Below are 25,115 nucleotides of genomic sequence, written 5' to 3'. Positions count from 1 at the left end.
AAACAGACACAATGGCTTTGCAGTTAAAATATATACCATGATATACCAACATGATATATCTACTTACACACACGTTTTTTGAATATAGTGTAATGCAAAGTATTTGTAATAAGTAATATATTTTTACAGCATTTAATAACCTCTGTTAATACACTGCTCAAAAAAATTAAAGGAACACTGAAAACACATCAGATCTCAATGGGGAAAAATATCATGCTGGATATCTATACTGATATGGACTGGGTAATGTGTTAGGAATGAAAGGATGCCACATCGTTTGATGGAAAAGAAAATTATCAACCTACAGAGGACTGAATTCAAAGACACCCCGAAAATCAAAGTGAAAAAATGATGCAGCAGGCTAGTCCATTTTGCTATAATTTCTTTGCGGCAACTCAAAATGGTACTCAGTAGTTTGTATGGCCCCTAATGAGATGACGGATGGTGTCCTGGGGTATTTCCTCCCAGATCTGGACCAGGGCATCACTGAGCTCTTGGACAGTCTGAGGTGCAACCTGGCGGCGTCGGATGGACCGAAACATAATATCCCAGAGGTGTTCTATTAGATTCAGGTCAGGCGAGTGTGGGGGCCATTCAATGATATCAATTCCTTCATCCTCCAGGAACTGCCTGCATACTCTCGCCACATGAGGCCAGACATTGTCGTGCACCAGGAGGAACCCAGGACCCACTGCATCAGCGTAGCGTCTGACAATGTGTCCAAGGATTTCATCATGATACATAATGCCATTGTCTAGCCTGTAAAGGTCTGTGCGTCTCTCCATGGATATGCCTCCCCAGACCATAACTGATCCACCACCAAACCGGTCATGCTGAACGATGTTACAGGCAGCATAACGTTCTCCACGTGTTCTCCAGACCCTTTTACGTCTGTCATGTGCTCAGGGTTAACCTGTTCTCATCTGTGAAAAGCACAGGACGCCAGTAGCAGACCTGCCAATTCTGGTGTTCAATGGCAAATGCCAAATGAGCTCCACGGTGCCAAGCAGTGAGCACAGGGCCCACTAGAGGACGTCGGGCTCTCAGGCCACCCTCATGAAGTCTGTTTCTGATTGTTTGGTCAGAGACATTCACACCAGTGGCCTGCTGGAGGTCATTTTATAGGGTTCCGGCAGTGCTCATCCTGTTCCTCCTTGCACAAAGGAGCAGATACCGGTTCTGCTGATGGGTTAAGGACCTTCTACGGCCCTGTCCAGCTCTCCTAGAGTAACTGCCTGTCTCCTGGAATCTCCTCCATGCTCTTGAGACTGTGCTGGGAGACATAGCAAACCTTCTGGCAATGGCACGTATTGATGTGCCATCCTGGAGGAGTTAGACTGCCTGTGCAACCTCTGTAGGGTCCAGGTATCGCCTCATGCTACCAGTAGTGACACTGACCCTAGCCAAATGAAAACTAGTGAAAAACAGTCAGAAAAGATGAGTAGGGAAAAAAATGTCAGTGGCCTCTACCTGTAAAACCATTTCTGTTTTGGGGTTCATCTCATTGTTGCCCATCTAGTGCACCTGTTGTTAATTTCATTAACACCAAAGCATTTGAAACTGATTAACAACCCTCTCTGCTACTTATCTGACCAGATCAATATCCCAGGAGTTTAACTGACTTGATGCTATTCTCTGATTAAAAAGTGTTCCTTTAATTTTTGTATTTAATAAAAATGTTAATATTCATGATGGTTCACGGTGCATTAGCTAATGTTAACAAATGGAGTATGCATTACATTATTATGCACCTGTTGGATCTTAAAAATATTAGTAAACGTTGAGATTACCTAACTAAGAATAATAAATGCTGTAGAAGTATTGTTCATTCTTAGTTCATGTTAACTAATGAAAACTTATTGTAAAGTGTTGCCGTGTTTTTTAATGTTTTTGAAAGAAAGCTCTTATGGCTGCATTTATTTGATCAAAAATACATTAAAAACAGTAATATTGTAAAATATTATTACAATACAAATAATATTAAATATCTTAAAATGTAATTTATTCCTGTGATGGCAAAGCTGAATTTTCAGCATCATTACTCCAGTCTTCAGTGTCACATGATCCTTCAGAATTCATTCTAATATGCTGATTTGGTGTTTAAGAAACATTTCTTATTATTATCATATTGAAAATGGTTGTGGTGCTTAATATTTTTGCGGGAACCATAAAACATTTTACAGTAGTATTATTATTATTTTATTTTATATAGAAATTTAATGCATCCTTGCTGAATAAAAAAAGTTAATTTCTTTAAAAGAAAAAACAACTTTTGAATAGAAATATATTACAGTAAATAACTTGAGATTTGTTTCCACATTACATTTTTTATTTGTGAGATGAAACAAGACCCTGACTTTTCTTCATAGTTTTTGGTAATAAAAAAAAAACACAATGGATACAAAAATATGTTGAGTTCTAGTCATCCAGGCATAAAGAAAAACCACTAAATAAATATTAGCAAAGCAAAGATCATCTTTGTTGGACTCTACGTAAAAAAAAGTACTATGACAATAACATGGTACAGTGATGACATCTAAGGGTAACAACATGGTACTGTTTCATTACCATATTCATTTACCATGATATTTACATAGTACAAGGTACTTTTACATCATTCAAATTTTCATCATGGTATTGTCCAAAGAACCATAGTACTAACATGATGCTTATTTCTCTCTAAATATCTGTACTAAATTGAGCATACTGAATCCCTCTTAACTGAGCTGGAGAATAATAATCTTATACAACATGAGAGTTGCACAGACTCAAAGCAACACTATTAGCTTTAATTTGTCCCATTTCTATGAGGAAGGTCCTTTCTGTGAAAGGAACATGATGTCGCTGTCTTCTATTGCTATGGTGACGACGACAGTGATCAGTTAGATGGAATGCTCATTTTGGAAGCTCTTCAATGATCACCCTGGATACAGAGTTCCATCCTGTAGATGCATCACCCCGAGGGTAGTCGGCACAAGTGCCCACCCATATCCCAACATCCACCAGACCAGCCTGGATCCCTTCACAGAGTCCCTCAACTGACAAAAAACAGAAGCAGTAGTGCTCATCAATACTGTATAATGTAATAAATGTGATATTATAGAGGCAGATACAAATTTCTCTTGTATTTTTTTGTCATCAGGATTTATTTTTAATATTAATGAATTATATAAGCATAATAAACAATATTAAACAATTATAAACATATAAACACATATAGCACAAACATTAAAAAAAAAAAAAAAAAAAAATCTTATTTGTTAAAGGGTTAGTTAACCAAAAAATGAAAATTCTGTCATTAATTACTCACCCTCATCTCGTTCCACACCTGTAAAACCTTCGTTCATCTTCGGAACACAAATTAAGATGTTTTTGAAAAATCCGATGGTTCAGTGAGGCCTCTATTGCCAGCAAGATCATTTCCTTTTTCATTGTCCAGAAAGCTACTAAAGACATATTTAAAACAGTTCATGTGACTACAGTAGTTCAACCTTATTATAAAGCAATGAGAATACTTTTTGTGCGCCAAAAAAAAAACAAAATAGCAACTTTATTTAACAATATCTAGTGATGGGCGATTTCAAAACACTGCTTCGTGAAGCTTCAAAGCTTTACGAATCTTTTCTTTCGAATCAGTGGTTCAGAGCGTGGATCAAATTGCCAAAGTCACGTGAACTATTGAAATTTCGAAACACTTATGACGTAACGAAGCCTAGTTTACTGAAATTGTGACTTTGGCAGTTTGATACACACTCCGAAAAAAAAGATTCGTAAAGCTTTGAAGCTTCATGAAGCAGTGTTTTGAAATCACCCATCACTAGATATTGTTGAATAAAGTCGTTATTTTAGGGGGGGTTTTGCCGCACAAAAAGTATTCTTGTTGCTTTATAATATTAAGGTTGAACCACTGTACTCACATGAACTGTTTTAAATATGTCTTTAATAGCTTTCTGGGCATTAAAAAGGAAATTATCTTGCTGGCAATGGAGGCCTCAATGAGCCATTGAATTTTATCAAAAATATCTTAATTTGTGTTCTGAAGATGAACGAAGGTCTTACGGGTGTGGAACGACATGAGGGTGAGTAATTAAAGACAGAATTTTCATTTTTGGGTGAACTAACCCTTTAAATACTAAAGTATAGATATTTTAAGTATTTTAACAAGTCACAATTTTTTTTAACTAAAATCACAGGTTAATTAGTGCTGTCAGTTATTTATAAATAATGAATATCACAATTTGTTTGTGGTGTCAGTATATCCATCCAAACAGTTTTTAATCTATTTAAATCTATTTAATTAGAGAAAGCATTTTAACAAGTTAAAAGGTTTTTTTTTATTATCACAATTCTTTATCTTTTTATTTGTGATTTTAGGGCATATATTTATCTGAAATTGTTTTTTTATTATTATTATTCAAATTGTATTTCAAATCCTTGTACAATATAGATAATATTGTATTGAGCAATGATGAGTAAGTGTCGACTGTAGAGTGAATGCTGAGATGTGAACTGGTGAGAAACCACACAGAGCTCTCAAATTCCTCTGGTCTCTCTGTAATTGCAGCATAGATGGTTATGAAAACTGCCAAACTGCATTCAACCACACAAAAGAAAACTCAGAGGAATACAAGTGACAAAGATATCTGCATTAGAGTCTGTTTCTGCTTTCAAAAAATAAAATGTGTGAATCTTATGTTTACAACAGTGGATTATGGTTATGAAAGAATGGTTTTTCAAACAGAACAGTATTTTTAAACAGTTCTAATCATGAGAAAGTTTTGGTCATGTGATTAATGAACGTAATTAAAATGGATAATCTAGTTAAAAATCAGAAGTTTTCAATACACCTTTTTGTAAATAAACAATATGTGTGGACTATATTTTAATGGAATGTATATTTAGAGTCCATTTTATGTTTGCTCTGGACCATATTTTGGAAACCACAAAGCCATAAATAGATTCGAAATGTATCTGCATAATTGCAGAGTGTGTGATTCACACATGCAGCCATAAACAAGCATCATGGTTAAAAATATTTCTATAACATCAAACTTTTCATTTAAGAATAAATGGGAATTAATGAATATATATATATATTTAAAGGGTTAGTTCACCCAAAAATGAAAATTCTGTCATGAAGTACTCATCCTCATGTCGTTCCACACCCGTAAGACCTTCGTTCATCTTAGGAACACAAATTAAGATGTTTTTCATGAAATCCGAGAGGTTTATGATCCCCCATAGAAAGCAAAGTAATTCAAGGTCCAGAAAGGTAGTAAAGACATTGTTAAAATAGTCCATGTGACTAGAGTGGTTCAACCTTAATGTTATGAAGCGGCGAGAATACAAAACACTGAATGTGATATTCCATTGGTTTCTATGGGGGATCAGAAACCTCTCAGATATAATCAAAAATATATTAATTTGTGTTCTGAAAAAGAACGATGGTCTTACGGGTTTGGAACGACATGAGTAATTAATGACAGAAAATTCATTTTTGGGTGAACTAACCCTTTAACATGTTAAGTTTCTTTTTAAGTGTCTGCGTAGTGTTTATCTTATTTGACTATATGCACTTTGTGTCATCTTTGCAATTTTGAATTTACTGAAATAGTGATATCATCTTACAGATCAGATAAAACGTAAAGGATATAGATAGCTTGTAATTGGTACCTGTGGACGTCCTGTGTATGTTTATGGTGGAGTTGAGTTCAGGGCTGCCCTGGTCCAGGTAAATGATGGATTCTATGGGTAACGGTCCAATGCATTCTGCCCCATTAAAGGTGAAGTACCAGCGCTGACAGCAGGCCGTCTTACACTTAAGTCGGAGTGAACCGCTGAACAGCACACGCAGAGCACTGTCTGGACGTAGCTTGGTGAATGTGCACTCCTGTGACAAGAAATCAAGAAATTCCGCTGTTAAATCACTGAATGAATTTTTAACTGGAGGCAACCTATATATGTTCATAGCATGTCTTGTAGCCTATTTTGGTTTGGCAACAATAGAGTGCTGCAGGGATGAAGTATTTTTGTAGGCTAAAACCTGGAAATGAATTGCATTTTAGCACTTCCAGTTCCAGCGCCCTGAAGTCAATGGGGTTTTTTTGAATAGGTTTTTGGTTAAACGCCTGAAATAAGGTCTGTTTAAACTAAGCTCAAGATATTTTCACATTTTAGTCCACGACATAAAATACATCAGTAATACACCACTTGTGATTTTTAAAGCCTTTACTTGTCTTGATAAAGGCAGTTGCTAACAAGTGTCTGAATGGGACTATAGAGGCTGTCTGGGACATTAAACATCATCACACTAGTCCACTTTTACGACCTTATTATGTTTATAATCGTGCTCTTGCAAACTATTCTAACTCTAACTTCAGAGACAATGATTTTTTAAAATAAAGACTGAAAGAGTTGTCGGAAGCTTAGTGATGGTGACATTGAAGTCACGCGAATGTGGTGTAGATTGTTTATAGCCTACATTTAGCTTTTTATTTCTGGCGATTGCTTTTCAAAATCCCTAAAAGAATGTGTTCATTTGTGAAGATTATATAATGATGAACAAAACGTGTAAGAATCATAAACCTTGTTGGTCACAGAGCTTATTTTCTGCAATAATCCAAAAGCAAATAGAAAAATCCTATTGTGTTTTTGTCGAGGGAGCCAGGCTGATCCAAACTTACAGTTTGCCCTTCAAAATACATCATCACTGCAGCACTCTTTAAAGCCATTACCATTGACGTTAAAGGTGAAGTGTGTCATTGTTTTGGATGTTAAAATACTTCCAATCCATTTGATTTGTCGGCTGATTTCCTGATGACTGTGTGAACTCTATAGCACTTTCAAAACATTGTTGTGTTTTTTTGAGTAGTCTAACATATGATCTTCTGGCTCAACCAATGGTGTGAATTTGGGGCAGGGCTAACTGTTTCTCCAAACAAAGATGTCAAACATCCTTTTAACTTTTCATCAACAAATGACAGAAGCCATTTGTTTCCAGTATAGAGTAGTACGAGAGCTGCGTGGAGTTCCGACATGCGCATGCAGAATTTTCAGATCCAATGTGAGCTTTGGTTGTGTTGAAATACTTGAACTTTTGCAACTAGCCATTTGTGACTGTCCGATCAATGATGTATTCTCAGCACTTGAGATGAGAACTACCAATATTTAAGTATAAAATAAGTATTTTTATCATTATTTAATAATGAACTCTTTACAGTAAGGTCCCATCAGTTGATATTAGTTAATACATTAGAATGTATTAGTAAATATTAGGGGTGTGACGAGATTAAATCTCGCGATTAAAATGTGACGAGATTTCTTGTTGAGGTGAAAAGCTGTCTTGCGATTTTGCCATGACTGAGTGTGAGGGTGAAATTAGGATAGAACATGCCACCGCTACCTTTACATTACGCCTCCACTGTCATTTTGCTTTTTATAGAAATAAAAACCATTTAATTCAGTTCCCACAAGAGCTGCAGATTTGTACGTAGTGCAGCAGAAATCAGAGTCCACTGATCATGTGACGAGATGACTGACAAGACCATGGCGCAGGATTCGTTGCACAACAGAGCCTAAGCATCTGACAAATGCAATGATTGGGAAAGTAAAAGTATAACGCGAGCGCGCATTCAAACGCGATTTCAATACCCCGCGTTTTAAAAGCGGCTCTCTTATGCATGCAAACATCTCCTATATGAAAGCTATCTTAGGCTGGGCTGTGTAGCTGTAACCATCTCTAAGCTCTGTATCATGCTTGAAGAAAAATATGGTCTCTATTTGCACTTTGAATATTAAGACTAGAGAGTATTTTGATCACGGCTGCACTTACTGTTTGCACTTAATAGACTAAACTATATTAATAAGATGAGAAAACTGCGTTATTCATTTTTATTTATGCTGTTTTTATTGCTATGATCAATTTGTGGAAAGTCAGTTAGGAAGTCAAAAGTTGTAGAAGTTCTATGGTCTGAAGAGACTCATATAAAATCATACAGGAAAGAAGCCAGTCAGTTGGGTTTGTGGCAAAACGTTTTACAGTGCTCGAGTATTGTTGTCTTTTACTGCATATGATAATTCATACTCAGAAAGTAGAACTGAAATGACATTTATTACAAGATGATTAGTTAAAACATTTCAAATGCACCTGCAGACTATTTTTCTAGTCATGTATTTCTTCGAGGATTTCTTAAAAATACTGTGCAAAAATCTCGTCTCGTTCTCGTGAACTCAATCTCCTGTCTCGTGAGCCAACTGTCTCGTCACACCCATGATAATATTGAAATTAACATTAACTAAGATTAATAAATGCTTTAGAAGTATTTGTCATTGTTAGTTAATGTTAACCAATGTACTGTAGTGAACTAATGTTAACAAATGGAACCTTATTGTTACCAATAATTATTTATGTTGATTTGCTCTAGAAAACCTTACGCTTTTTTAAACATATTGGTGGTCATTTGTTTTTGTTGATATACTCATACATACATTCATTATTTATTCATTTTACCATAGAAATGTGACAGTTGTAAGCTTAAAGTTTGCTTGGAATGGTCCTGTTAGCCCCTTCTTATAGCTATTTCACTAGCGAAGGTTTTCTGTTTATGTTATTGCAGTGCCATCAGCCAATCAGTGTTGTGATGATGTCATATACTGAGTCTCCAGAGGCATTAGACAAATGCAATTTATGACTCAGGTGACTGGTTTAAAACAACCTGGCAAAACTGAGCCCCCATGAGCAACGTACATTCAGGGAGTTGAACAGCTCTTCCATTAAGAGTGTGTTCACACTTGGCAATTTGGTTCGATTAAAACGAACTCTCGTGCGATTGCTGTCAGTGCAGTTCATTCGATTAAGTGTGAACGCTGCCATTCGAACCCTGGTGCGCACCAAACAAACTTCCACACGAACTGGACTTAAACTAGTGCTGTTCGACAGAAATATAAGCACAACACGGACCAAAGACATCTAAACGAATCAGAGGAATTCCTGTCACTGTTTTGACTCGTTTACACATTTTATAAACTCTTCACGAGTTCTCAGCTGGTTAAAATGCCTTCATACATACGCACATATAAAGAGCGCATTTAGCCCAGCATGCAAAGTTTTGGATGTTAGGTAAGTTCTGTCACAAAATACTTTTTTTTTTTGTATCTTTAGGTTCGGTCTTAAAAATGACAGCGTGAATGCTAAGCGAACCAGGACTAAATGTATTGGTCTGGACCAAAAGAACCAAGAGAACCAAAGTGTGAACACATCCTAAGAACATAATACTTACAGCTATTTTGCCCAGATCAATGCCGTAGTTTAAAGAATTCCAAGCACACTGTTTGAAGTTAGGTTTCCAGGGATCCTCAAACCTCTCTGTCACACACTCTCCCTTCTCGCCTTTAAGTCCATCTCTCCCAGGGATTCCCGGTGTTCCTGGAATGCCATTTATCCCCGGGTTCCCATCCCTGCCTTGCACTCCAGGTACACCCTGCATGCATGTCTGGTACTAATGACAAAAACATGAAGAAAAGAGGCATGAAACTATTTCAGTACTTTTCAGAGGCTTTTGCCTTATTAATGACAATGCCACTGATTCACCATGATGCATAGTCTGCTGTGGGTGATCCACCATGACCTACCATGAACACCATGACCCTTCTTGAAGACGGATACATTTGTGCCGAAATGGCAAAAAACAATGAAAACATAAAATTGGATGAAGAATGTTAAATCCCCTGACCACAGTCACAGCCTGTTCACTTTATTTAAGCTCTTACACAAGACATGAATATTTACAGGAATTCAGACAGACAGAATTCTGGGGAAATTTTGCAGTTTGTTGAAATAATAATAACAATAAAATATTTGAATTAAGGCTTGTTCACACCACGAATGATAACTATAAAGATAACTATATTAGCATCCACATCAACGGACAATAACTTCTGTTTATTATTTAAGTTATGCAGTTGTTTATGCTGTCTGCCCTTTTCAAAGTCTGGTGGATTCTGATTGGCTATCAATGTTTGTATCATTCATCAGCTGGAAAAAAAATCATTCTGAAAGTGATCTCAACAATATTGTTCCTCTGTGCCGTTATCATTATAGTTTTGATGTGCACTTTGCTATTCTTTTAAATTTAGAATTATTTTTAAAACAATATCTTTATCGCTAGTTATTGTCCTTGGTTTGAACTGGCCTTTAGTCTTTGTCAGATTTGAGTTTTGTTCCAGTGAGTAAGTTTAATCCACTTTCTTGTGGTTTTTCAATAATGACAGTTCTCTGTTGCCTTGCGGTGGTTTTACAAACCAAGCCCATCTCTCACAGGTTTTATGGAATCATACCCATATGTATAAACACCAGTGGGACATAAAAAATCCCAAATGAGTCTTAGTGCTGTGGTTTGTTTGCATCCGCTGAAAGTTTTGTGTTTTGTTAGATATTACTCACTTGCGGTTTAAAATTAGCCAACCAAAAGCATTTTAGAATTCACCAAGAAATGTACTAAGAGCAAAGGCCATCTTGATCACATTTGGCCACTGTGGAAATGAAACGAATTTCAGGTCAAGCATCTGTCACCACTTTAGCATAGTCTCTGCTACAGTGAGCACCCGAATCAGATTAAATGAAATGAACTGAGTGAAATTCTTACCAGTAAATCTACCGCATAGATTTTTTACTTCAGCCATTGAGTAGTCTGAATCATTTTGGCGAATCAGTTCGTATCAATGAAACGGTTCAAAAAGCTGGTTATTTTTAGCTGTTTTTTTTCCACCGTTGATGTTTAATTACGACTAGCCTATAATTTTAGTTTAAGTTACATAGCGTGCCTCAGCTCTTGCGTTGTTTTTATGGTTCCAACTCGTCAACCACCTCTGTCTGACTTCCATACAAAGTTCTTACAATCAATTTCTTACAAACGCTTTGCGAATCGATTCAATTGAATGAATACCAAATGAGTTTCGTTCGCGATTCGAACATCACTACAAAGCCAAGCCATTGTTCAACATGGACAGTGTGGCTTCACTGGACTCTCTCTCTCTCTCTCTCTCTCTCTCTCTCTGTGTGTGTGTGTGTGTGTGTGTGAGAGAGAGAGAGGGGAAAAAAGCAACACAATACTTCTAATTGCCCTAAATTATTTAATTATAAACCTATTCTCCGAATCCATTAAGAGGCTGAATTCTGCCTTTCTTTTATTGAATTTTTCAATAAAATGTAATCAAACTAATTATAAGTAACGGAGAACAGAAAATCGAATTACAGAAAAAATGGCACTTTAAACAATGGCAATAATTTAGTCTTTCCTCCAAATGAAGCTATCATCTTTCCTAATCAGCCTAACAATCTGAAACACATTTTATAAATGACTAGAAGGAGGACACCAAAATATTTATCATTTTGGTACGATGCCTCTTCTCTGTCTTTGCCCCGAGTTTGCTTTTTAACATTTCTTTAAAACGTATCTTAGCCTACCTTGTCAGTAAACTCCGCGTCTCTTTGCCGGGCACTCCTTTCTTTAGCTTTTTCGGTGACACAGAATGGCAAAGTTATCCAAAAGCAAATGAGAAGCTGAGCCAGTATTTTACCCATCATTGCTAAACTGCAGAGGTTTACAGTGTGTGCGCGCTTGCTCTGATCCAACTGTTGCCAACTAATAACTGTTTTCTAAGAGAAGGAAACTCTTCTGTCTTCCTGCGGGGGGCGCGTTACAACGAAGAAAGATCTTTAGACCAGTAGCCTATTCAAACCTCGGGACGTGTATCATTGACGATAGATATGTATTCTTACATTACGAGGATTAATAACTGATATATAAATAAAACTCCGCCCAAATAATCTTTATTTTATACATTCATCCTCTATTCACAAACGACTGTGGTCCTTTCTGACCAGCGATGAGAAAACTAACAAGTACCACGTGGCAACACACCTAAACAAATGATAAACTTCACATGAGTGCAAATAGACAAGCTATTCTCACTGACTCCACCCAACATTGCTCAGATATTTACCTTAAGATCAAACAGCATATTAGCCTATATCTATTCACACGGTAGTGTGAAGACAGTAGTAAGCTATCTAGCACTTACACTGTAAACAAATATGTTTGGTACAAACAGCATCTCCTTCTATTTTCACCCAGTGTAAATAGCACCTTTTTACACTAAATGTAAAACTGGCCATTCAGAATAAGGTAATTTATTTACATTTTAACAGTAAGTTTCTGTGATTTAAAAAATGCAACCCTTGGTTGTATCACAATGTCATGCTACATTCACACATGAAAAGTCAAGAAGGATCAACCTGATACTTCAATGTTTAGTAGCCTATGTTTTTGAGGAAATAAAATGGATTTGGGGTCTCTTAGGGTGACTTGTGCTTGTGCGTATGTAACTTTTTTATTTATTTATTTTACTGATAAGCTACTATGATTTTAAATAACACTCTTTGAGGTGAAAAAAAAAAAATGAATAGTTGTTCCTGAACAAGTAGTCTATTCATTCTGTGAGGGGCCGTTTGTTTTATTTTCCCTCTCTTGACCCAGAGGCACCACAGAGACAGCAACTGTAGGGGGTCTCAGACCACAGCTGAGGTATTTCCCTGTCAACATCCAGTAACCCCGCATCCATATATGAAAACACAGACATTAGCCATATTCATAATGTTATCTGAGGAAACATTTGCCTCCAAGAGAATTCTGTCTCAATTCAGTCTTGAGATGCAGCCATATTAGAGAAATTTCAGTGAAATTTCAATCTTTCTTTTTCAAACCAAGCAGCTCTCTGTTGTATATCTTATGTCCTCTAACTGGTCATTATCAGGTTTTGAGCAATTTTAATAATGTTATGCCTTTACTAGTTATTGTTATGTGTTGTTATTGTTGACTAAAATTAAACCTAGCAAAGACCTATTAAAAACCTGTTAAATTAAGGTGAAATAAAATATAAATATTAGATGAAAAGACTTACTTAAAGGTTTAGTTCACCCAAAAATGAAAATTCTGTCAACGTTCCAAACCCGTAAGACCTTCGTTCATCTTTGGAACAGACGTTAAGATATTTTTGATGAAATCCAAGAGCTCTCTGACCCCTCCATAGACAGCAATTTAATTACCACTTTCAAGGCTCAGAAATGTAGACATCGTTAAAATAGTCCATGTGACTAGATTGGTTCAACCTTAATTTTATGAAGCGACGAGAATACTTTTTGTGCGGCAAAACAGAATAACGACTTTATTCAAAAATTTCTTCCCTACCCTGTCAGTCTCCTACGCTGTTTACGTAGTAAACATAGTGCAGCTCTTCCGGGTTCTACGGCAGAACGCTGACTCAGTATTGGCCGACGCTGTACCCATGAGCAGCACGACGCATGCGTGTGATGCTAACGCAGGAGCCGGCATTCTGACGTAGAACCCAGAAGCACTGCACTGTGTTTATGTCAACAGTGTAGGAGAGAAGAAGAAGAAATTGTTGAATAAAGTCGTTATTTATTTATTTATTTATTTTGCACAAAAAGTATTCTCGTCGCTTCATAACATTAAGGTTGAACCACTGTAGTCACATGGACTATTTTAACAATGTCTTTAGTACCTTTCTGGACCTCAAAAGGTGCAATGATGTTGTGGTTCAGAAACCCTTGGATTTCATCAAAAATATCTTAATATGTGTTCCAAAGATGAACGAAGGTCTTACGGGTTTGGAACGACACAAGGGTGAGTAATTAATGACAGAATTTTAATTTTTGGGTGAACTAACCCTTTAAAAAACTTGTTGCATCGCCAAACTAAATGTAAAATAAAAATAAGTTGAAGTACATAAATAATAGACATAATACAGAAGCACATAATAAAAATTACTAAAACTTAAACTAAAATTAAAATGACATTTAAAACATTTAGTGTTTTTATTTTTTCAAAAATTATAATTCAGCATAATTTGTAAACTTTTCTCATGGTGACCAACATTTTGATCCCACAATTTAAAAAAAAAAATCAGGTTTTACTATCCTTTTGGGGACATTTGGTCCACACAACGTAGGGAATACCTGACCACACACACACACACACACACACACACACACAGATTTGTCCCCAAAATATGGTTGAATAGACACACATACACTCACACAAACAATTTTCAAGAGCTATGAACAAAAATATTTTGTTACTCTTTTCTATCTAACTATTTTTTTAAGGTAGCAGAGGATTTAAACAATTTAAATGACTTACTATATCTACATGAACACAGAGAAAGTAACCAGTAGATGGCAGAAGCGCTTAATGAAACTCCTGTTCAAAAATGGCACACACATCCACACCACTTGTAAACTGCACTTGAATTATAATGTCTCAGAAAGAAATCAAAAGCTAGTAGAAACAAAGCACACCTGTACAGGCAAAACACTTCATTTAGACAGTACATTTTTATTTTGTTATTATTAGTTGCGTTTTTATAAGACAATTATCACCTCAGCTAACAAAAATATGTTCTAAGAACATTTTGTTCCCATTAAGTTCTGAAAACGTTTTTCTGAATGTCTTCTGAAGATAAAAATGAAATTTATTAAATGTTTAAAAAAAAAAATTTTTAACGTTATGGAAACATTCCATTTTATATTTTGCAAACATGAGAATGTTACTTTTGAATGTTCTCTGAACTTTCTGAAACTAACAAAAAAAAAAAAAAAAAGCGATAAACGAACGCCCAACTAAAACGTTTCAGGACGCAATGTTCCATGAACAATGGCTAAATAACGTTTTTGTGCTCACGTTTTGAGAACATCATTAAAGTAAGACCAGATAACTTTTTCTATCAGCATTACTGGAAGAACTTTTGTTCATAACTTTGAGACAACCTTGCCAGAAAGTTTTGAGAACATTCCCTTTTAGCTGGGCTATTGGATCTGACCAGACCAACAGAAAGCAGCCACCCAGAACACCCTAATGGTGTCGACTTATGCACTGGCAGACACCACTCATACAGTATTCTTCTCAGAAAACATAAAAATCTGGATCATAAAGCACACAGCACATGGGCTGTTAATATGTATTGTGTGGTGTGTCCATGTGTCCAGCTCTACGAGCCAAACCTCTCCTGTCCACTGAATGACTCACAGTAGGCACTGACAGAGTGGGAAGCCATTGATTAAGAAAAGTAAAGCCTTGTTATATTGTTCCTATGCAACAAGTAGAGAACAGACAGCTACATACTTTGCATTTAAATCACAGCTGCCCATTTTAGACAGCTTATTAGTCTTATTACAAGCAAATACAGCCACCCTCACTTCAGTTTGCTAAATTCAAAGTGACTTGGTTTGTTAAATTCAAAGAGGGGAAGGGGAAGCACAACAAAGATAATTAGAAAGGAAAACAAAATGGCATTAGTTCTTTTGTTACCACAGAGGAGAGGTGGAAAGTATATAACTAGAGCAGAGTTTGTTCATTTGAGTAAATAGAATTACCGAAAAAAGAAATTAGAGGCAATTAAATAAGACAAAGCTCCTTGTGGCCTATTGTTTTTTTTAATTAGCCTAAAACAATCAATGCACTTATTTAGAGTTAGCTTGTTTCTAAACTCCTGCTGAGAATAAACCCTTTCTAGTCATTCGGAACTTCTCTTATAATTGTGTTTTCCATGAAGAGGCCCTGAAGCAAAATGATAATTGTTTGTTGAAGATTTTTTTTCATTTTATGCTGTTTGCCTAGACTTACTTTGTTCTGATCAGTGCAAAACATATAGAGAAAGTAAGTATTTTAACCATTAGAATATGAATATGTGGTGTTTGCCCGTGCAAACATGTCTGCCATGATGCTATAGTGTTGTGGGTGGTTGCCAGGGTGTTGCTTTTTCGTTGCTAAAGTGTTCTGACTATCTTAAGTGCATTGCTGTTATGGTTGCTAGGGTGTTCTGGGTGATTGATTGCTCCTGTACAGTAGGTCAGAAAAACTCTCTATTATAGTCTGTTCTTGAATCTATCCTTCAGTGTGAATCTGTGAGATTTTTTTTTTTCACCACTAGGTGAAAATCATAAATCCAGTCACTTAGAAAAGTAATAGCACACCTGTCTTCACATGATTTGAGGTATCATTAATGTCTGTAGCACAAATGGTGCAGGATGAGTTACACACTGAAGTTCTATACTTACTGTTAGGGATTTGTTCAAATCCCAAACCCATAATAATAATAGGCTAATTGCCTTTCACACATCTTTGTTACACATTGAACAAAATTATAAACGCAACACTTTTGTTTTTTCCCCCATTTTTCATGAGCTGTACTCAAAGATCTAAGACTTTTTCTATGTACACAAAAGGCCTATTTCTCTCAAATATTGTTCACAAATCTGTCTAAATCTGTGTTAGTGAGCACTTCTCCTTTGCCGAGATAATCCATCCACCTCACATGTGTGGCATATCAAGATGTTTATTAGACAGCATGATTATTGCACAGGTGTGCCTTAGGCTGGCCACTTTAAAATGTGCAGTTTTATCACACAGCACAATGCCACAGATGTCGCAAGTTTTGAGGGAGCGTGCAATTGGCATGCTGACTGCAGGAATGTCCACCAGAGCTGATGACCGTGAATTGAATGTTCATTTCTGTTTCAGAGAATTTGGCAGTACATCCAACCAGCCTCACAACTGCAGACCGTGTGTAACCACACCAGCCCTTGACCTCCACATCCAGCATCTTCACCTCCAAGATCATCTGAGACCAGCCACCTGGACAGCTGCTGCAACAATCGGTTTGCATATCCAAAGAATTTCTGCACAAACTGTCAGAAACCGTCTCAGGGAAGCTCATCTGCATGCTCATCGTCCTCATCGGGGTCTCAACCTGACTGCAGTTCGTCGTCGTAAACGACTTGAGTGGGCAAATGCTCACATTCGATGGCGTCTGGCACTTTGGAGAGGTGTTCTCTTCACGGATGAATCCTGGTTTTCACTGTACAGGGCAGATGCCTGTCATGTGGGTGAGCGGTTTGCTGATGTCAACGTTGTGGATTGAGTGGCCCATGGTGGCGGTGGGGTTATGGTATGGGCAGGCGTATGTTATGGACAACGAACACAGGTGCATTTTATTGATGGCATTTTGAATGCACAGAGATACCGTGACGAGATACTGAGGCCCATTGTTGTGCCATTCATCCACGACCATCACCTCATGTTGCAGCATGATAATGCACGGCCCCATGTTGCAAGGATCTGTACACAATTCCTGGAAGCTGAAAACATCCCAGTTCTTGCATGGCCAGCATACTCACCGGACATGTCACACGACAGCGTGTTCCAGTTCCTGCCAATATCCAGCAACTTTGCAAAGTCATTGAAGAGGAGTGGAACAACATTCCACAGGCCACAATCAACAACCTGATCAACTCTATGCGAAGGAGATGTGTTGCACTGCGTGAGGCAAATGGTGGTCAAACTAGATATTGACTGGTTTTCGGACTCCCCCAATACAGTAAAACTGAACATTTTAGAGTGGCCTTTTATTGGTGCAATAATCATAATCATGCTGTCTACTCAGCATCTTGATATGCCACACCTGTGAGGTGGATGGATTATCTTGGCAAAGGAGAAGTGCTCACTAACAGAAATAGGCCTTTTGTGTACATAGAAAAAGAATTTGGCAGTACAATAGGCCTTTTGTGTACATAGAAAAAGTCTTAGATCTTTGAGTTCAGCTCATGAAAAATGGGGGCAAAAACAAAAGTGTTGCGTTTATAATTTTGTTCAGTGTAAATACACACTACCATCCACAAGTTTTTTAATTTTAAGTTTCATAAGTGTCTTATGCTCACTAAGGCTCATAGCTGGTAAAAATAGGTTTAAAATAGCTGTTTTTCATAATTCTTTGATGAATAGAAAGTTAAAAAACCTTACTTTTCCCAGTATGGTTCACATCAATTCACAAAAAAATTGATGAGGCCACCGTCAGATTAAATAGTTACAATTCAAACTTCAAATGAACTTCATTTATACACGTACCTTGAGAAGAAACATTAAAATGCTGAGAAGGAAAACTCTATAGGCTCTGATGTTGTCTGAGCAAGGTTGTTGCAACCTTGTCTTGGTGAGCTGTCTATAGGTTTAAAGAGATTGTTTGATAACCGTCTGAAGACATGTATCATGGGTATTTAGATCGGTACATCAAAGTGGGGCCCACTGGGAACAAGCGACTGGGAGCATGTGTTGTATAGCCATGAAATGTACAGCACAATTTTATGCATAAGCTGCCATTTAGCATAATTTTGCATTTTGGAAGTAAAGTAAATAATAATTATTTAAAAATAAAACAATTTATTTTCCAGCAGCATCAAACAAGTGGTAATGAGTTAAATTAATAATATAATTAAAAATTAAACTGTTTATTTTCTTTCTTTTTTCTTTTTATATTACACCACACTTCACAAAACCCCAGTAAATAAATATTAAATGACAGATATAAGATATAACAAATAAAAAAAGTACAATTTCAAAAACAACCACCTATATGGTCAACACAATTGAACATAATGATAAATCAGGAAGAATGCAGAGAATAAAATTATTCATACCCATAGACATAACATTTCAGATATTTTACAAAAATATGTATAGTAATGATTTAAAAAAAAAAAACAATGATAAGGAAATTGGCTAATTTTTACGTAACATAACACTTTCCTAACTAAACTCAACGCAGAAAGAAGAATTAACAAATCAGAGCCAATATACAAATGAAGAATATAGGAAAGCAGTCTTTGCTTTATCAAACAATAAAGCACCAGGTTTAGACAGTTACCCCCCATAATTTTACAGACATTTTTGGCCAACTATTTCACCACAGTTTTTAGATATGACAGCAGAAATTAAAAACAGCTCATCTATCTCACAGCACATAAACACAGCACTAAAGACCCATCATTATGTACAAGTTATAGACCATTATCCCTTATCAATACTGACATGAAAATAATTTGCAAAGCTTTAGCTACACGTTTAGAAAGTCTTCTCATGTCTTATTCACCCAGATCAAACAGGCTTTATTAAAGGACGTCACTCATCCAACAATATCATGATAGCTTACAGGCTGCACCGAAACATGGATTTGTTGCCATTTTTGTTGAACTTTTGGGTAAAGTCAGCCCCTACATAGGTTATATATTGTATTGAGTACTCATTTAAATGTTTATATTTAAAGAGTAAATGTTTGGCATCTTATATTCTGTGTAACTGTAAAGTTTTTGTCAGCATTTAAAAAAAAACAACTTTTTCTATACAAAAGGTTAAGTCAAAAGGATAGTCAGATAGTGTTAGTAGGCAAACAATTATCCTTATGGGCATTCTACAATGTTTAGACAGATATAAAACTTCCTGAATTAGACCAAATTTATTTGTTAGCGCTGTCACACCTGTCAGCTGGAGTACCTATGATAGCTACCAGAGGGCACTCTTCCCGACTCTTGTGCTATCTTATCATGGACTACATTTCCAATATCCCACTGCCTGGACTCATTATGCTTGATTACATTCAGTTGTGTCTCATCACCTTGTTAACTCTGCCTATATAAGCCCTGTGTGATCTGTCATTCATTGTAAAGTCTTGTATGTTGTTATACTGTATTTCTATGCATTTATCCTGGTTTCCTGTGACTTTTTGGTTTGCTGTGTTTTCTGGATTACCCTTTTGCCTGTGTTTTCTGCCCAGTTGGACTGTTCACCTGTTGTCCTCTTGCCTGTTATATGGATTATGTCCATTAAAAAAAGTGGTCAATTTTGATTTCATGGTGACTTCAGTTAGTTTTAGGGCTGGGATAGGGCTGCACGATTTATCACACAATACAAAAAATAACATTGAACTTAAACGCAATTATCGCTTAAACGCGACTCTTAGTGCGATTATGAAATCGCAAAAGGCTGCGATTATCTTTTTTTATGTGTAGCTTGTCAATGAAGTATGGCTCCAAATGCTAATCCATCTGAGAGATTGAGTCTCCTATAATGTACATTTGAAAAAGCAACACGCATCAAACATCTTTCCAGACATGAGAAGCATTTATTATCTTGTCCAACAAAAGACAACATTTAATAACATGTTTTTACTCCAAACTCACTTCATAATGACAGTTGAGCACCCTTCTTTGAGATGATGTGGCTTCTTACACAGAATAAGGCAGTTGTGTGTTTATTAGCCATATTTAATCAATCAAAGCCTTTCAATCTTCTGTTTATTCAGCTACAGTGATATGATGAGTGTTATCTTCTTCTGTGGCAGGGCATATTTATAGTTTCTGCGCAAGAGCGCCCTCTGGCTTTCAGATGGAGAAGCATTTACTACCGATCACAGAGCCGTACAGCTCTGACAAGCTGCGCATAAAATAATCGCAGCCTTTGCCAAATCGTGTACGGTTTTATCACGATAAATCGTGCAGCCCTAGGTTGGGATATGTATGATGAAATATGATAGAAATTATCCTCTAGATTTAGATCTAGTTATATTGTATTTATAGTGTTGTCTAGCATATTAAGCGTTCAGGCTTTCACGGCTTCGAAATCAGATACATATAAACGTAAGAAAATCCGAATCCTGGAAACATGTAAATGTCCATGGACCACTAGTTCTTTGGTAAGTTGTAAGGGTCACTGTCAAGTTAAACTTCCTTAAATTTAAGCAGGTAATCATTTGTTTTACTCCTGTGTGCGCATTTTCCCCTATTAGCCTATTTCCCCTATTCCTCTACCAGCTCTCTGTGACAATAGCTCATTTGAATCACATGCAATTACCATCACCTACCCTGCTAAAATCCATATTGTAGTGCTTTATCGTCCCCCAGGCCAGCTAGGTAACTTCTTGGAGGAGTTAGATGTGTTACTATCATCCTTCCCTGAGGATGGTACTCCTCTGCTAGTACTTGGAGATTTCAACATCCATCTAGACAAACCTCAGGCTGCTGACTTCCACACTCTGCTTGCCTCATTTGATCTCAAGCGAGTGTCTACTACAGCTACCCACAAATCAGGTAACCAATTGGACCTCATCTACACACGCTGCTGCTCCACTGATAATACTCTGGTCACTCCACTACACACCTCTGACCATTTCCTCATCACTTTTAATCTCAACCTGACCCCTAACTCAACACACACTCCACCACATGTTACTTTTCGGCTCAACCTACACTCGCTCTCACCCTCCGACCTATCCTCTTTGGTCTCATCCACACTTCCTCCCCCTAATCAGTTCTCATCTCTGGACACTAACATTGCTACTGATACTCTTTGCACCACGCTAACATCTTGCTTAGATGTCTTCTGCCCTCTCTCATCCAGACCAGCCCGCGCCACCCCCTCTGCCCCCTGGCTATCCGATGTTCTCCGTGAACATTGGTCTAGACTCAGGGCTGCAGAGAGGAAGTGGCGCAAATCTAAAGATTCTACTGATCTTACCTTCTATCAGTCACTCCTTTCTTCTTTCTCTACAAATGTCTCCAATGCTAAAACCACGTACTATCACAATAAAATTAACAATTCTACTGATTCCCGCACACTTTTCAAAACTTTCTCTTCTCTTCTTTGCCCTCCTCCCCTCCCTCCCACATCAGCTCTTACAGCTGATGACTTTGCCACATTCTTCACACATAAAATAATAACCATCAGCGGCCAATTCTCCACACCACATACTGACAATAACATCTTAACGGAAAACACACAAATTCTCCCCTCCTTCTCTTTACTCTCTGAGGCAGATGTCTCCAAACTCATCCTTTCCAATCACCCTACTACTTGTCCGCTTGACCCTATCCACACTCATCTTCTTCAGGCCATCTCCTCCTCAATTGTACCTGCACTCACTCACATGATCAATTCTTCTCTTCACACTGGTACATTTCCCACAGCTTTTAAGCAGGCTAGGATTACACCACTGCTTAAAAAACCCACTCTGAATATAGCACTTTTAGAAAACTATAGACCGGTATCTCTTCTTCCATTCATTGCGAAGACACTTGAGAGAGTTGTGTTCAACCAACTGTCTACTTATCTCACACAGAACAACCTCCTTGACAACAACCAGTCTGGCTTCAAGAGTGGCCACTCAACTGAGACTGCCCTGCTCTCAGTCACTGAAGCCCTGAGACTGGCACGGGCAACTTCACAATCATCAGTACTCATCTTACTGGATCTGTCTGCTGCTTTTGACACAGTTAACCACCAGATCCTCCTGTCAACCCTCAGGTTGAAGGGCATCTCAGGAATCGCACTCCAGTGGTTCGAGTCTTACCTCTCAGGGTATCTTGGAGAGATGAGGTGTCCAAGTCGCATCATCTTGCTACTGGGGTACCTCAGGGCTCTGTGCTTGGACCACTTCTCTTCTCCATCTACATGTCATCATTAGGATCTGTCATTCAGGAACATGGTTTTTCCTATCACTGTTATGCTGATGACACACAACTCTACCTCTCATTCAAACCAGATGATCCGACAGTTGCTGGTTGCATCACAGCCTCCCTGACAGCCATTTCTGCCTGGATGAAGGACCACCACCTGCAACTCAACCTTGCAAAAACGGAACTGCTTGTGGGCGGTGCCAACCCAACACTTCATCATAACCTTTCCATTCAACTTGGGTCGTCAACCATAACTCCTTCCAGGACGGCCAGGAACCTCACAGCTTCACAGATCACATCGCTACAACGGCCCGGTCCTGCAGATTTGCTCTGTACAACATTAGGAAGATTAGACCCTTCCTATCGGATCTTTCCACACAAATTCTTGTCCAAGCTCTTGTTCTATCAAGATTGGACTATTGTAATGCTCTCTTGGCAGGCCTTCCAGCATGCACTGCAACTGATCCAGAATGCTGCAGCAAGACTGGTCTTTAACGAACCGAAGAGAGCGCATGTCACACCTCTCTTCATCAGTTTGCATTGGCTGCCAATTGCTGCTCGCATCCAATTCAAGGCTCTAATGTTTGCCTACAGAACATCCACTGGCTCTGCACCACTATACCTAAACCCACTACTTCAGACTTATGCGCCCTCCAGAAGCTTGCTTTCTGCAAGTGAACGGCGTCTTGTGGTGCCATCCCAAAGGGGCACAAAATCACTCTCATGGACCTTCTCCTGGTCTGTTCCTGTTTGGTGGAATGACCTACCACGCTCTATCCGAGCAGCTGAGTCTTTTGCCATTTTCAAAAAACTACTAAAGACATATCTTTTTCGTCAACACTTGACCCAGTAATATAGCACTTCTATTTATATTTTAGTTTTCTTTTTTCGATTTTCTATTCTTTCTCCATCTATTTGCGTATATATTTAAAAAAAAAAAAAAAAAAAAAAACAACCTTGCTACGAGCACTTTACAGATGAAACTGTGACTTGACACAGCACTTACATACTGTTGTACTCATGTTGATTTGATTGCTTCTACTATTCTCATTTGTAAGTCGCTTTGGAGAAAAGCGTCTGCTAAATGACTAAATGTAAATGTAGCGCAAGCAAAGCTGCAAGATGTTTTGCCACTCAGTCTGACTGAGGGGGTTGTGTTCCTATGGGAAAGTAACGTCAATGCAAACACTTCATTGAGTTGAGGTTTGTGTCCAAAAGCAACCTATAAAAATATGTTCATCCTGCTGGGTTTTTTTTTTTTTTTTTTTGGCAAGTTACAGATATTTTTCTCATTAATAGCTTTGGAAAGTGTCCTGGAATCATACCAGTCTTGGCACAAATAACTTAGGTTGGACTAAGGATGTGCATTGCCAATTCTGCCAAAACTTCTTAATTCAGCAGTGGAAAAGTCAAATTATAATTAGGACAGAACCACAGTATATACAAGCCCTTTGTCTATTTGGCTTTTCTTTCTCATAAAACTTTTCCAAAATTGCTGCATGTGAACTTTTGGATTTGTTGGTCTGCAGAGGCTTTTCTGTCCCTGACATGTGCTTGTTGAGCAATAATCAGATCAGATCATGATTGTATTAGCTTAGAGAATGTGCCAGCTTGGCACATGCCTAGCATATTATACAAGTTCTGCATATTATACAAGTTGTACAAGATTATACAAGTTGCTTGGATCAACACTGGAACTAGACGTCGTGACGTTATGTAGCAACTTATGTTATCATAAGCACACAGCAGTTTTACATTTGAGATATGACTTTGTATAATTTGTTGTAGGACAAAACGTAATGTCAGGTCAGCCTCAGACATTAATTAGTCCAAAATCTTGAACCACAAAAATCTGAAACCCATCCAAATTTACTGAGGGGGCCCATGTCAAATTTGCATCATGGGTTGGACTACAATTTGATGAATGAACAGCTCTATTAAAGCTCTCCGTTGTGCTTGTGCACTCTCTTCTTTCACATGGAGTGGAACAGGATGCATGTTCCCAGACAGCAACATAGTGTGGCACAGATCCGGCCCACATCTGGTACATGTGGATTACACTTGGACCAGATGTGGGCCGGATCTGGGCTGACACTATGTTGCTATCAGGGTTAATCTGGTTTTGAGTGTAATTCTTGTCAATATGATTAATATAAATATTAAAATATTTATTATCTAATATTTACTCATGTTTTTTTTAGGTTTATTTGGATCCAGCTGATGTTAAGGTGCGGTCACATTTACTGTTGCTTGGTGAAATTTCGTGACTCCTCTAGGAAACCATGCAATTGAGAGTTTCACATGAGAGCGAAAAAGTTCCCCATGCAGATTTCACTCATTTTTTTTATGTTGGTCATGTAAATTTGCTGCATTGACAAATAGAAAGATGCTTGGTTTGAAAGTGACTTCTGTGTGAGCTGTGCTTTATACATTGCCACACCATTGACAAAAGATAATGGACCTTTTGTGGTTGTATATTTTGCGATTGTAACCACACCTTTAAGATGTGGTCACGCTTACTGTTTTTCTGCAAGTTTTTGTGGGTAAAATCCACTCATTTAAATACGAACCCATGCGATCAGGAATTTTGTGTGAGGATAAAAAAGTTTGCCTTGCAGATTGCAATGGGTTCAAGATGGTTGCGTGAATTCACCATGCTGACCAACAGAAAGCTGCTTGGTTTGAAAGTTACTTCTGTGTGAGCTGCTGCACACATCGATACACTATTGACAATGGACCTTTTTGACCGTGAAAT

General features: G+C 37.6%; 1 protein-coding gene across 1 annotated transcript; it reads right to left on the bottom strand.

The window, feature by feature from the left end:
* Positions 1–2,307: 2,307 nt before the first annotated feature.
* cthrc1a (collagen triple helix repeat containing 1a) lies at positions 2,308–11,673 on the bottom strand. The gene is made up of 4 exons (XM_051873812.1): positions 11,465–11,673; positions 9,279–9,497; positions 5,674–5,890; positions 2,308–3,038 (listed from the first exon to the last, which is right to left on the bottom strand). The coding sequence occupies exons 1-4, from the start codon at positions 11,582–11,584 to the stop codon at positions 2,896–2,898; spliced, it is 699 nt and encodes a 232-aa protein (XP_051729772.1). The 5' UTR covers positions 11,585–11,673; the 3' UTR covers positions 2,308–2,895.
* Between the last annotated feature and the right edge of the window lie 13,442 nt (positions 11,674–25,115).

Source organism: Ctenopharyngodon idella, chromosome 19, assembly GCF_019924925.1.
Source record: "Ctenopharyngodon idella isolate HZGC_01 chromosome 19, HZGC01, whole genome shotgun sequence".
Lineage (NCBI taxonomy): Eukaryota > Metazoa > Chordata > Actinopteri > Cypriniformes > Xenocyprididae > Ctenopharyngodon > Ctenopharyngodon idella.
Note: the sequence above shows the minus strand (reverse complement) of the source record. Positions and strands in the feature narration are given on the sequence as shown.

What these genes read in the sequence shown, in the direction of transcription:
- cthrc1a (XM_051873812.1), bottom strand. Translation starts at nt 11,584, where the DNA reads ATGATGGGTAAAATACTGGCTCAGCTTCTCATTTGCTTTTGGATAACT. An exon ending in TTGATCTGGGCAAAATAGCT is followed by an intron (nt 5,891 to 9,278) that starts GTAAGTATTATG and finishes TTCTTGTCACAG; the next exon opens with GAGTGCACATTCACCAAGCT. An exon ending in CATACACAGGACGTCCACAG is followed by an intron (nt 3,039 to 5,673) that starts GTACCAATTACA and finishes GTTTTTTGTCAG; the next exon opens with TTGAGGGACTCTGTGAAGGG.